General features: G+C 37.4%; 1 protein-coding gene across 6 annotated transcripts in view; it reads right to left on the bottom strand.

Moving 5' to 3' along the window:
- The window catches only part of csde1 (cold shock domain containing E1), a 45098-nt gene that overhangs the window by 12102 nt on the left and 17902 nt on the right, over window positions 1–15094 (bottom strand). For 2 of the 6 annotated variants that reach the window (XM_012963798.3, XM_012963809.3), the window contains 11 exons: window positions 14190–14385; window positions 12601–12710; window positions 11335–11427; window positions 9448–9545; window positions 8488–8572; window positions 7990–8118; window positions 7780–7905; window positions 6341–6553; window positions 1893–2033; window positions 1335–1499; window positions 980–991 (listed from right to left, as the gene is read on the bottom strand). In XM_012963798.3, coding sequence (XP_012819252.1) covers window positions 980–991; window positions 1335–1499; window positions 1893–2033; window positions 6341–6553; window positions 7780–7905; window positions 7990–8118; window positions 8488–8572; window positions 9448–9545; window positions 11335–11427; window positions 12601–12710; window positions 14190–14385 — 1368 coding nt within the window. 6 annotated transcript variants of the gene reach the window in all.

Below are 15094 nucleotides of genomic sequence, written 5' to 3'. Positions count from 1 at the left end.
AGTGTTAATGTAGCAAACACACCAGTTTTACCAGTGCATTATATTTGTATTACTTTAAAGCTTTCATTTTTTAGTGTTACTGTTCCTTTAAATAAAAAATGTGTTTGAATGTTAATCTAATTAAGTAAAGATTTAGGTAGGTGTAAAAGCTTTATTTAAGGAATGTTGTCTTCTCCCCTTCTAACACACTGGTTGCAATGTTACATAGACATATTATAGACATTGATATTGTTTTCTGAGCTAGACAGGTCTCGCCAAGCCCTGTACAGAATTCATCTCCAAGATGTCTGTCCTGTACAAGCACCCACCTAGAACTGGCAAATAGGAAACATGGGAACACAAAAGATATTGGCATGATGCTCAGCAATAGTGAACGGATGCATATTTTAAAGAGGAGTGCCAGCCTGAGGTAGTGAGTGACAAAAAAAAAAAAAAAAAAAAACACGGCAAGAAAATAGATTGTAGAGGATTTCTTCTTCGTCCATATGAATTGTCACACCTGCATTGTATCCCCCCCCTTAGCAATTTCAAATGTAACACTTTTGAACAGTTGTAACATTGTAACTCCCATCATTCCGACTTCTGTTGGTTCCACAAAAATAACAGATACTCACTAGGTTCACTCAAGAAACATTTGAGTGCTGGATGCCCATAATTGGCCTTTGACTAGTGGTGTAGTCTTACGGTGAGTCTTATTAGGTGCACCACATGGGACAGTTGGGCACACTGGAACACTCACCCAATCAAGTAGCTATATATTGCATCTTTTCCAGAGTAACAAGTAAATCAGATGGGTCCACACAAAGATACTTAGGTATGTCACTCATATATATATTTTACTCTTTAGAATGAGGGACTGTTTTCAAATCAAACCCACAACAGTGATTAGTAGAGCAAAAGTGAATACAATTTAGAAAAGCATGCCACGAAATTCAAACAGTTCTCCAGAATAGTGACAACCCCATGCTCAGTAGCTTACCTTATCCTTTTTCTACATGAAATTGTCAGATTATAATCATGGTAACAGAATAAAAAAAGGAGAGTCATTTAGAAATAGAAACTATAATTTCTTTACTCATGTAACAAGACACACAGGACTTGATGCGTATCTTACACTGTCCAGTGTATGATACGCATCTTACTAAATTTGGGACACGATATATTAGATTAACTTCAAAGACAGTTGGTTGATTAAATTGTAATTTACAAAACACGCAACATTTTCACACAAAAAAAAAAAAAAACCACACGGGAGGACAAATATACTTTATTTCCCATGCATATTTAATCTAACACCACATTGTGCAAAAAAAAATATAGCACAGGATAAGTACCTTTTCCTTTCCCTTGTTTGGGCTGGATGATTTAGTGTTGACTGCTGTAGCTTCTTTTTCGACAAGACCAATAAAGCGATGTTCTGACTGTGTGTGAAATGACACTGTTCCTTTAGGAAGCTTTTTAATCCTTATGGCATGATTTCTCTGTGCAGACAACATGTCCTAAAAAAAAAAAAAACAAGATGTTAATACGGTTGGAAAACATTAATCAGCACTCACTAGACTAATGTTAAAAGTCCACTGTTAAACAGTTAGGTACCTATAAAAAAAGGGGAAAAAAAAAGACAGACAAAATATTAATCTATGCACATCTCTGTTGGTTAATGAAGTCCTAGAACCTCTAGATCAAACCTAAACCCAGCCCACATGCAAGGGGAGATCTCGCCCATTAGGTTAAGCGGTCCTGCAAAATTAGGAGACGTTATAGCAGAGACCGCTACATATAATGGAGAGATTTAATGAGTTTTGAGCAAGGTTTTTAACAACCCTGCACAAGTGGCTATAAGGGAACATGATTGGACACCATCATACTCCGTATTAAGAAGGGTTACTCACAGGGACAACAGTAAACTCAACTTCATCAGAAATGTGGAGCTGGTTTCCATCCAGGACTTCACTGAAGTGAAAGAACATTCTGGCATCCCGATCAACACATTTTATAAAACCAAACCCATCCCTCATTGCTGCAATCACACCCTGTGAAAGGGAAACAGCCAAATAAATATATGAACTGGCTCCACAGATGCTCAATGTATATCTTCATATTGTACTGTTTTATGGGCATCAGGGTCATGCAAGGGCCATTCACTACACAGGGTAACTTGCAAGTGCATATTAGGATGATGTTGGTTTAAGAAGGAATTTGAATGTGTTTATCTCTAGAAAAACCCTTATAACCAAACATGTTTTGTAGAAGTTTACATTTTTCTGCAGCTAAAAGTGAGAACTTAAGAAAATAACCCAGCTGTATTCACAGATTTGCCTCAGGGGACCCAAGACTGATGTGCAATTTAGTTAAAACATAAATCCTAGGTGTTATTAAAACATTGTATTTGATCACTAAAAACAAATTTAAAACAGCCTCCTAACTTCCTTAGTGCACACCCTAAAGGTTTTAATAGAGAGGGTATGGTGGTAAGATTCTTATATATCAATTCCAATTTAGCCACTTTTACTGCACTAAAGTTACTATGGGCCCACTGCAGCTTTGTTTTTCAGCATGACAATGAGCCAAAGCATGCTCCCAAAATTGTGAGAAAATGGCTTAAAGCAAAACTATATGTTCAGAATGAATACTTAAACATATTATTTAGATCATAAGTGCCATATTTACAGTTATTTGCCTAGCATTTATGCGTGCCCTTGGTTTGTGTAAGAGTACACTCGATCTGCGTATGTATTGTGTATCAGACGATTTCACGAGTAGCTTCCACAAGGATGTAACTTTCATATGATTGGTGGATGCTCTAAACGTGAAATAGTAGCAGACACCAATTTGTTATTTTTTAGGCTTTATCCTACAATTCCAGTCTGAATGATAGTTTTAGACTGTTGCACCTTGTTTTGCCTTCAGTAAGATTTATTTATTGGTTGGGATCAAGTACAAGGCACTATTTTATTATTACAGAGAAAAAGGATTTAAACATTTTGTATTATCTATGTCTGTAGAAAACATATGGAAGAGTCTTATTGTATATGTATTAACTGGATAAAGCAGCGTTTTAAACATGGGCTGTTTTATGTGATATTTTTATAGAGATCTACAATGTTCAGGGGGTATAGTTGGCCACTCTTTCACATCTTTTAAGGCAATCACAAAGCTATGACCTAAAACCCATCAAAACTTGTTCACTAAAAAAAGCATGTCAGAGCTAGGAGGACCACAAACCTGACTTACACCAGTTGTCAAGTTCAGACAAACGTAGTGCCTGTTATTACATAATCCTAAGTGTTTTATTCAAGTTGAGCAATGTCTCTAAATACTAGCAGGCACAACTAGATTTTTATCCGCAGGCTGACCATCCGCCCAGTGTGATTTTGCCCTTAGTTTAGATTATTGGTGCACCACAGCAAAGCAAATGTTAACAAAAAAATAAGCAAATAACTGCTGAAGGAATGTTTGTAAAACCAACATTATTGCAGTAAAAGTGGGTAGCGATTTAAACCATACACCTGGTGTTAAAACCTGTAGGATCTGCACTAAGGTGGATGCTATGAATGAATGGATAAAAGAAAAGTTTTAAATAAAAACATGTAGGATTAATAATTTCATTGTTGATAGGAGTAGATCCATGCATTTAAATAAAAGTTCAGCAAGCCACAAAAAAAAACAATTTTAATAAATAAGTCTGGGGAAAAGATGCTAAAGAGACTGCTGTAAAGCAGTCTTAACTTGTTATGACACTAGTAACATGAGTGGGTAAATGTGTTTTCTCATCCTACACCAAATGATTCAGACACATTAAAGGGGGTGTATAGTCAAAAACAATCCATGTGTGTTATTTAGACCAAATTAAATAAATCTGCAATATAATTTTTTTAATTAAAAGCCATAGGGGCTGATTCACTAAAGTGCGATAAGTGTTATTGCATGCTGTTTTGCGGTAAAATTGACGCGATAAATAAGTACCGATTCATCAAAGTCTTTTCGCATGCGTTAGTACTATTTCTATGCGCATGCGTTAGTACTATTTCTATGCGCTAATTAACGCCTTGCAATGCTGCATTATTTAGCGCATGTGGTATGCATCTTAACGCATGATTCACAAACACATAAGCATTAGATGCACTAAATATCGCATGAGTATGTGCGAAGATTAACACCTACTTTGGGCAGGTAGTACTAGTAGTTTTACTAACGTAGTGGTTATGAGAGTTAAATCGTGCGCTAATACAGCAGGCAGCGGGAATTAACGCATGCACGGAAAATAATGCAAGAAAACGTTCATTGCGACAAACAAAATCGCGTCTAAACTAACGCAAGTATTCTTTTAGTGAATCGTGCGTTAAGTCGAAAAAAATAAGAAGCAATAAAAATTTTAACGCATGCTATAAATAACGCTCGTTTTAACGCACTTGAGTGAATCAACGCCTTAGTATTTTGCATTTTATGCTATTCCCCTGAAATGAGCTCTGGTCACAGCTCCTGGGAACCTACAGGGCCAGTGGACATCCTGATGTGAAAAAAGCAGAGGACTGCTCTGTACCAGACTTTGTTGAATTCTGTTTGAAAATGCAGCTAAGATTTTGACTTTACATCCAATTTAAAATTATGCCCTGAAAAGTGTGCTCTTAAATAGTCGGGGTAAAAACTACGAAGATAGTGGATAAAGCAGCAAAATATCCTTGGAGTTTTAACTGACTTACTAAAGGATATATAAAAACTAATTTTTGTATTTCACAGGACGGGGTGCCTATGCCTGACAGTGTGCAGTAGTGTAGGACAACTTAAAATTGCTTAAAGAGATACTGACACCAGAAATGAAACCTTTTTTTACATCTATCATAACAATGCCTTTGCATGCTACTAAGTATTTATCAGATGTTTTTACATTCCCTACCTGATCCCCCATGTTCCTCTATAAGGAGGCTGCCATATTTGTGCAGCAGGAGTCAGTTAGCATTAGAAGCTATAACTGACAGGTTGAGAAGGGACAGTCAGATCAGCAAAACAGTCAGGTTTAGGAACTTTTAGTAACAATTACTTACAAAAGCAGCCCTATCAGTGAAAAATGATCAACATGACCTATAGGTAACTTTTTTTATGTAGATTCATATTTAAAAAAGTCGTTTTTTCATGTCAGTATCACTTTAATGGCAGAAAGCAATCATGTATTAATTGGCCAGTCAAGTGTTTATATCACTGGCTTAGAAGTGGTGTTATAAACTATACTGGATATTGAATTAGAGTATCTGTTGTCATTGTTATAAATAATTATATGTTAAGCTGCTGCCAAAGCAAATTCTGTAGTCTATAACTATTTTAGAGCTACAGAAAAAAAAATTAGAACAAAAGGACATAGAAAAAACTTTTCTTTACCACAAAGGGGCTATTTTCGTACATATTGAAAATCTTTACAGGGTATACATCTCAGAATTTTTACTAGTACATCAGTAATTTAAAATCATTCTGGCACTAATCTAAAACAAGCCATACAAAAAATGTTGTGTTTGTTTAGTGAGGTCGCCAAGCAAGTGGATCCTATACCAATTTGAGACAGACGAAAAAAAAAAAAAAATTCTGATTACATGCATGCAAACCTGCACTACAGATATACGGCTGATCCCTGAACAAGCCAATAGCCATTTTTGGCCTGTAAATGGCTAGTTTAACTTACCAGTGTCAGACTTCACACCTCTTCAGCCATGGCTGCATGCTAGTATTGATATTAAGTGTGGGGACACTGATAAAGTGTTTAACATGTATTTGCCATAGCAGTTTGTCATCCCTTTTTCTTTCAGGCAAGTGTCCCTAAACACCTTTTAATCCAGAAGGATGATGAACATACAAAGTGCTTCATGTTACGACCCATCTTAACCATGGGAAAAGGTCGTCTTTTGCATTTTCCCCACAATAAAGCAGGGAATTCACTACAACTCCATCTTGAAAAGTCATAGGGGTGCCAAATAAGGGCTACAATTTAATATTTAGTAGAACCTATGTGAACTGACAGCCTACAAGAGGCTCTGTGTCAGTACACCTGTTTTATTTTTATTTTTTTTACACTATTATAAAATGTAAGGAAATTGGTCATTCAACTAATGACTTCTAATTTAAAATGACAGGACTAAAATTCAGATTTCTACAGCTGTCCTGCAGGCCTCACTTTTCTAGCTGCATCAAAATGACTGCAGCTAAAACACTGTTATAGTCACATTAGTATAGTATAAAGTTTACAGATGACATCAGAGCTTTTACAGCAAAGATTGACCAAGTATTCACACTGTATATACATGAGACATTTGCAGAAGTCTTAAATGAACTGAATTTAATTGATACTAACCATTTCTCTAGACTCATTGGTATACTGAAAGGTATCAGGAAGAAATTCAATGTTTGTAGCGCGTTCCAACTTGTCTCGTCGATCTGTGGATATGTTGAAACGAACACGATCGCCTTCCAGAAGGGTGACCTTAGATTTTGTGTCTTTGTCACCAAATGGCAGCTCTTTAGGAATAACAAAATCTACTTTTATACGGCCTGGTAAAGGGTCATTCTATAGGGAGGAGGAGGGTGAAAAAAAAAAGTTAACTGAAGTAGCAAAAAAATTCAAAATTTTTTAGCGATTTGTTTAAAATTAAGGCAAGAATAAATAAACACATAGTTAAGCTTTCTACGCATAATGTTTTTAGAAATACACATTCGTAAAAGCAAAACTGCACCAACATTTTATTAAATCTAATTTTGGACAACTACTAGAAATTACGTTTTGTAACTGCATGCACCAATTTAATAAGAGGTAATTTCATTTTATTTATATGTGCATATTGGAAGCATTTTTGGATATTTCTGACCCTTTAAAAGATTACAGTACTTCTAAAAAAAATTTAGAGGTTTTTCAAACAGGCTCAGAATATATGATGTCCAGATTTCCTGGACTGTACCACCCTTACTCCTCTGAGGGATATCCAAATCTTATGTTATGTTAAAGGAGACATATCCTATAAAAATTAAGAATGTACCAGTGAATTATACTCCTCTAGATATATAAGGATTGTGCTTAAAAAGTTGTGTTTCTGACTGATTTCTTGAGAAATTCCACAAAACCCCCACTAGTCCCGCCCATCTGTTCCACTTCCTGCTGGCTGAATTCTTTGGATGAGCTGGGGAGCCGGCAGCCCTGCATACATTACAATGTAGGATAGGAACCAATCAGCAGCTAGGCTGACCAGATAGGGAACTGAAGCCTGTCTTTGCTTGTGTGAGTGCAGGGCTGTGATTGGCTCTCCCCCTTCTACTGTGCTTCTGGCAGGGACCGTTAGGACACGCCCACTCTTCATTTCATACTAAACGGAGAAGTGATACGATCTGTAGGGAGCTCCAATAAAGGGGCCATTTTGACAGAGAGGATTAATTTTTAGCACAAAGTGAAACCAGCACCATATATTATTCATAATTGCCTACAAAATTAGGATTTTTCCCATTTATCCAATATGTCTCCTTTAAGATAGATGTGGGAATCTACAAGTTTGTTACTGTCCCTGGTGATAATGCCAACTAATACAGAAGAGAGACATAATCACCAATGGAAATAATCTACAAAAAGTAAAAGACACCGACACATACCAATTGCAGGGTAAAGCAACTGATGCTTTTATAAATATTGTGGAACGTCGAGTGGTGGGGGGGGGGGGGAGGGGTCCCAAAAAAGAGACCTAGAAGAATCAACTGAGCATTGTAGGAGATGGCCACAATATCAATATGTCTATCAGGACATTCTACCTGATTTTTGTTGGGTACTTTAGGGATAACTTTGGTAACAGTTCCTTCAAAATGTTCAATACTAATATCTTCAAAGATAACAGTTCCTTGGGGCAGAAGCCGGACGTCTGTTGCCACTTCTTTACCCTGCAAACACATATAAAAAGAAAATAACTAATAATAGCAAGGAGGATAACATAGAAACAAAAGAGAATCAGGTTTAAAACTTACATTTCGATCCTTGATTGTAAATTCCACATCATCTCCAGGTTGTAAGGCTTCAAGGTCACCTTTAAATTCACTATAGTGAAAGAATATCTCTTTGACAACATCTCCTCTTTCAATGAACCCGAAGGCTTCCTGTGGGGGGGGGAAAAAAAAAAAACCTGTTTAACCAAGGACTATACATATAAAAAATGAAGTAGGTTAATCACCCACAAACACAAGTCAAAAATTTTAGTATCAATAAGAGATAACCAAACAGGGTAAAATACACCAAGAGGGAAAAGTCTACCTAGGAGTGCATGTGCACTAATAGAGTTATAGGGTTGCAGGGTAGTATACAGTAGTTACAGAGGCTCACCCAGCTCAGGAGATGTTACTACAATGGACAGGGAAAATCGGAACTGGCTGCTGCTGGGATGGCGTTTAAAATATAACTATATGGATAACGATTGCCTGAAGTAATTTTTAACACTCAAGCAAAACAAGAACCAGTATCTTTCTCACCTTCATGGCACAAACAACTCCCTGGCAACGCATTTGCTTCCTTTTCATCAAAATCATTATATTTCGTGCGCTAACTGCACCAGTACTGCAGGAGAAAAAAAAAATAAAAAAATGGAGACAATATAAAAAATAAATACTACAACCAGCAATAACCATGTTTAATATACTAATGGTTTTGCAGGCTTCAAGCCTACTTTTATAATTTGTATTGAAAGAATGCTGCATTTATAAACAAGTTTTTTTTAAGCTGAAAATTTGAAATTGAACTTATTAGGTATATTTTCAGTTCATGTATAGAAGCAGAGGATCAGATTTCACCTACAGATAAAATATTGATGCAACTAATTATAGTAGTTTTTGCCATGTAGACCCAAAAAATGCAGGCCAAAAGTGCTAAAACTTCCCCTTTATAAATAAAACTGAAAATCACAAGTGCTTCCACACCTGTATGCTTGTTCATAATGCTGGGCCATATGGCTTGCACAGGCCTGCAGCTTTCAAAACCGGATTAAATAGGTTGGCAGGTGCAATTAGTGCGCCACATGCACCAATGCCTGTACATTGGTGGCCAGCTGAAGAGCACTATAGCAATTAATTTGAACTAGGCATACTCTTTGGTAACATTACCTCCTGATGTTTACAGGCTTGACTTTATATTTAAGGGCTGGCATATTTTATATATTTTCTAGAATTCTGCTTCATTTAATTAGTTACAGTAGAACCCCAATTTTAAGTTTGCCACAGGATGGCGTCAAAACAGCCTACATTCCAGGAAAACACAAAATCCAGAGGCGGCAGGGAGAATAACACCGCTTGGTAGAAGGGTAGAACAAATACACATATAGAACACAGCATAAGATAACCATCACAAGTCTAACATGGCCTGTGGATGTATTTCCAGTTCTTAAGCAGACCTGGGGGGGGGGGTGGTGGTAATAGGATGTATAAGACAAAACTTACTGCTTATTAGTTTCAATAATAAAGCTTATTTTATCTCCAGTTTCTAGATGGACACTCCCTTCTACATCTTCTGGTGTGTATGTCAAATAAAACACCTCCTGTTGAAAAGGGAAAAATGTATGTTAAACCAATTTTATTAAGTCTCTAAACATTAAAGGGGATATATAGGATACATTTTAACAATGAACTAAACTGTAAAATAGAAGTGCTTTTATTTTAATACCTTTGGGTTCAAATATGTCCATAACAGCTTGAAAACTGTGCTCTACCAAGACCTTATGCCAGCTTCCGGTTCAGACTCTTCAGTATGTGGCTGGGGCCACTGGCCCTCATAGCTACTTAAAGTGCAGTGAATATGCATACGGTAGGCATGGCTTAGCAATGTCACAGGCAGTTATTGCTGCTCTAGTGGCTCCTCTCTCCCCCCTCCCTCCTGGCAGCAGCACAAGCAGAGAGACACAGAAGGAGGGAGGGGTTTTCCCTGCTGCTGCTGAGTAAAGCCTGTCAGTGCTGTGACCAGTTCCTGTGGGAGACTGAAGGACACTCCCATGTTTCATTTTGCTCTAGCTTCAGACTTGATAGGTTGTCTCTGCAGCTCTCATATAATGGCAGTTTTAGGAGGTAAAATGCTTTCAAAACATCTTTCTTTCTACATCATTTCACATTTTGAGGGAGGATGAATATTGTAACTGAATATGACCTTTATATTAAATGTCTCCTTTAAAGTAACAGATTCCCAACAGAAATTCTTAGAATTAGGTTTTTTCCTGGTGCCTTGCCGGCCCTGACTATAGTAGCTTTCTGAAGCAAACACAAGTTCAGCAGTGCAGGGTATCTATACATTTTAAGTTACTTTAATTTTTTTATGTTATTGTTTACTAAGTATTTACTGTACAAGGCAAATGATTTGGAAGAATATCGATATCACCACACTTGCCAAATGCTCATCAGGAGTGCCCCTAGTCATGCTGTCCTTGTAGTGGCTATTCAGAACAGAAGTTTATATATTTTTTTTTAATCTTTCTACCAAAATCCAGACTTTTTTCTTTGTTTCACTATGACAAGCAGCTGAATAGCTGTGTTTACTTACTCCCTTGTCTAGTATGAAGCTCTGCCCCTTTTAGCTTTCTGAGCACAAACTCTCTCTCTAGGACAGGGGTCCCCAAATTCTTACTCGTGAGCCAGAGTCAAACGTAAAGAGAGCAACACAAGCACCATAAAAGTTAATGGAGGTGCCAAATAAGGGTTAAGATGGGCTATTAGATAGCCCCTATGCACACTATCAGCTTACAGGGGGCTTTATTTGCTAGTAAATCTTGTTTTTATTCAACCAAAACTTGCCACCAAGTCAGGAATTCAAGAAGAACTTCCTGGTTTGGGGCACTGAGAGTAACATCCAAGGCGTTCATGAGCAACATGTTGCTCACAAGCTTCTGGCTGGGGGTTACTGCTCTAGGATGAGCTCAAAGATGCGCCTACTGCCTGACTAATTGGAGCAGAGACAATAAGAACGGACGGTGGCACCAGTGAGGTCTTCAGTCGGAGAGAGGACTTCTCAGAAAGCAAGTCAAAGAGCTGCAGTTCAGCTGCATGTAATAGAGACAAAATATATCTTCATGCAGGGAGAAAAGGTATGTTATTCTGCAGGCTATTTTAGGAGATTTTCCTGACACAGGAAGCTGCTCAAATTCCCAGCGCCACTAGCACACCAGGCAATGTGTCACTAATTGTGCCAGGTGATGCTTACATAAAATGTACTGTTGTGTATTTGGGGTCAAACAATACAAGTTTTCACAGAATTTTTACTACTAGGGTGTAATGAAAAAAATCCCTTGTTGAAAAACCTAATAGGGTCACACCACAGAATGTGGGCACACAATAACTTACCCCATTTCGTTCATAACACACACTTCCAGATGGACTCTGGCCTGGAGCAGCTGGAGACTTGGTTTCTAAGTTATGAGGCACAGCACACACAACCTAAGGAGGAACATAACATAGGTTAGAGAACAGTTGCCTAGATAAAACAAAATGTTGGGCAGATGTCCCACAAGAGAGACTTGTAAACATTGGCATCTACACAGGCCTTTGGGGGGGGGGGGGGGGGGTCAAAAGTACTATAAAACTTTGATTTCTTACAAACACGTAAAATCATGGTTAAACTATCCTAAGGCCTAGAGCTGGCAAAAAAATGAAAGACAAACAAACACTCTGTCTCAATACAGGAATACACAAGCTATCGCTGTTACACGTGTATGAACAATAACGTGCAGTTGGAAATTTTGCCACATTAAATTATGCCTTCTTGCATAAATCCTTTATTTATACCTAGTAAATGAATTTCTTTTTATCAACATTTCCTCTAGTTAAAGGAAAAGTTCAGTGTAAAAACAAAACTGGGTAAATTGGATAGACTGAGCAAAATCAAAAATATTGCTAATATAGTTAGGCAAAAATGTAATCTATAAGGCTGGAGTGAGCAGTTGTCTAATCTAACGGCCAGAACTTTACTTCCTGCTTTCAGCTCTCTAAGCTGTTAGCAGTCAGTAACCAATCAGTGACTTGAGTGGGGGGCATATGGGACATAACAAATCTGTTTGTGAGCATGCAGGTCTGATCCAAATGCAAACAAACTAACTGAACAGTTATGTCCCATGTGGCCCCCACCTCAAGTCACTGACTAAGAGGATAGAGAGCTGAAAGCAGGGAGTTCTGGCTGTTATGACATCTGCCCAGACCAGCATTTATAGATTACATTTTTTATTAAATAACTATATTGTCATCATTTTTTATTTTGTGCAGTCTATCCATTTTACCCAGTTTCATTTTTACATTGAACTGTTCCTTCAAGCTAATTTAGGAGATATGTAAATATCTTTAAAGCACTGAAAATTTTGTTGGTGCTACATAAAGCTTATTCATACGAATTCAGCAATGAGCTAGCAAGGCATTATCATTTTAATAAGATTTATTTATTTTCTTGTTAACCAAACAAGTGTATGCTCTATGGGGCAGGGACTTCCTTCCTACGCTGTCTTAACCACATGGCTATTAATCACTGTATATACTTAATTTGTTTTATACTGTTGTGTTTTTTATTCTATTTATTCTTATATATTGTCCTCAGGCAAATGTTAACACACAAGAGCTTACCTGGCCATTTATTCTCTCCTCTGGCAATATTTCAGTTTTTATTTTTACGAGTTTCACAGCAATTGGTTTACCAGTGCGCCTGTCCGCGGAAACTTCAAATTCTACGTCATCTGCAATTAAAACATACCAGATTTTTAATAATTAGGTCTACAGTATAAAAAAAAAAAAAAAAATTACCTTGCGAAATGTTCGACATTCATTACTGCAACATCACAATTTTATTTGCAGAAAATGCAGAGTTAGGTTAAAGCCAATGAACAGGGATAAAAGGCACCTTTACACAGCAGATAAATACTGCAATTAGTGCTGTCCAGAATGAGTGGATGGAGTAATATTTTGAGCTTGCGTTAGCAGAAGGCAGTGTTACTTTTGATCTTTCTCCATATTGAGACATCTACAACACAGAATAAACCTGTACACCTTAGAATGAACCTTTAGTAGGTTAGTATCCTTTATTTATAGAACGTAAGTACATTACGTGGTGATTTATAGGTTACACAACATTCATACGAGTTCCTGCCACAGGAGTTTGCAGCCTATGGTACAGCAGTATTCTCATTCAATGCCTAAATCTTATTTTGTCATTAAATTCTTTTACTACCTTTGTATGGTTGCCAGAATCAGGACAACATGGTAAACAACCTAAATGATTTTGAATATAGATTTGTACTGATCACCTTTATTTTTTATTACTTAACTTTTGGAATGATGCAAACATAGAAATGCCAATTCTAAGTTGAACTACCACTTTTGAAGCGCTTCATTCCTTAAAGGACATGTAAACCCCACACACAAAAATGTAATCCGTGAACAGCCTCTTTGAAATCTTTAAATACCTGCCACACTGGTTGTCCAGAGGTTAATAGTAAGGCTTTAGCATCTACTTAATCACTTAGATTTCCTTCTCCTCCTGTAACCCACTCAGCCCCCTCCCTCAGGAATTTGCTTTGGCTGTTGGCTTGTAGGCATGCTCAGTTGTTCTAAGCTCAGATTACTAAACATGCCCCCCAGTCTAGCAGCCAGTGAAGAGAAGGCATTGCTGGTTCCCATAGAACCTCAGCTCTAGCTGTCTGCTTCAGTTTTTTTCTTCTGAGCTCAGCTTTACCATTACAGCGCTCAAACAAAGCAGAACTTTTTTTTATCAAAGGCAGTTCTGCCTGTGTGAGCCTGTATTCTTGATTTAATGTATGCTGAATAAGGGTCTGTGTGTGTGTGCGCGTATGCTGTTTGCAGATTTAAATGTTACTGATTAGGCATCAGAGGAAAAATGGCCACCGGGTGAAAGCTGCTATTTGCTTTAGGAAAATGTGATGGTGCTGGCAAGCGGAGGGGATATCTGCAGTACAAATAATGCCATTCGGGTGGGGGAGACGTGCCCAACTGATATACATTGTAGGCAAATGTAGGCTTTACATGTCCTTTAAGCAGAGGTACAGTATAGGCAGAGGGACGATATAAGGCAGTTGTCCCCCACAGTAGATTTGCACACACTATTCTTTAAACACTGGGTGTTGGGAAACCACAGTAAATTAAAAACATTAAGCTTAAAAAAAAAAAAAAAAAAAAAAACCTACTACTAATTTTCTTACCTCCTACTTTAAGTTCCTGTAAGTTTCCATTGTACTGTGAGCAGTGGAAGAAAAGTCTAGCCTGGCGCTCTGAACACTGAATAAATCCATAGGATGTCAGCAGTTTTTCAATGACACCCGTTTCACGCAGTGCTGCAGTACCATTAGGGTACCCATTGTGTCCATTGTTGTGGAGAAGGTTTGGGTCAAAGCTCATCTAGATTAAAGATTAAAAAAAAGTTTAAGTAACTGTCTAGGGAAATATGTAGGTACTTTGTATATTTTGTATAAAGTAAGTGCTCATTGACTGGGGGGGGGAAAAAAATACAAAAAGTAGATCAATGGCTACTAAAGAAATTTAAAATAAAGCACTGGACTAACAAAGAAACAGACAAAACGCAGAATGTTAAAGTGAAGAACATGGTAAAAAAAAAAAAAAAAAATGGAAGAGATTCTTCGTTATATGCCTGCATTAAACATATGAAAGAGGTACTGTCCAACCCCTTCCCCTGCTTTATTTATTTTAGTCATGCACTATGGAAGCCCATAATCATGTTAATTTATAGAAGCTGTGTGTGTGCCAGCTCACGCAACAAATTGTGACGAAATACCTCCAATCAACCCAACTTACTGTGTACAGTTTTTAAAAGTGTGCAGAAAAGATTTTTGCACATATAAAGAATAAAATTAGTGAAAAACACTGCATCAATGTATTCTAAATTGCTTCTAATAAGTGGGAACGGTTATGTTTATATTCTGACTGCAGAATCTATATACCATTAATGGCTACCTATGTGTTTTACTAACTTCCCCTCTGTAAGACAACATTTAACAAAATGGGTTACACGTATCAAAAGCTTACCACCAACAATTCTTGTAGAAAAGCACTTAACGCATTCTTGCCAATTTCATGCAGGCAAGACCTG

Source organism: Xenopus tropicalis, chromosome 2 (genome assembly GCF_000004195.4).
Source record: "Xenopus tropicalis strain Nigerian chromosome 2, UCB_Xtro_10.0, whole genome shotgun sequence".
NCBI classification, from domain to species: Eukaryota; Metazoa; Chordata; class Amphibia; order Anura; family Pipidae; genus Xenopus; species Xenopus tropicalis.
The sequence above is the reverse complement of the archived record's forward strand: the minus strand, read 5'-3'. Positions and strand labels throughout refer to the sequence as shown.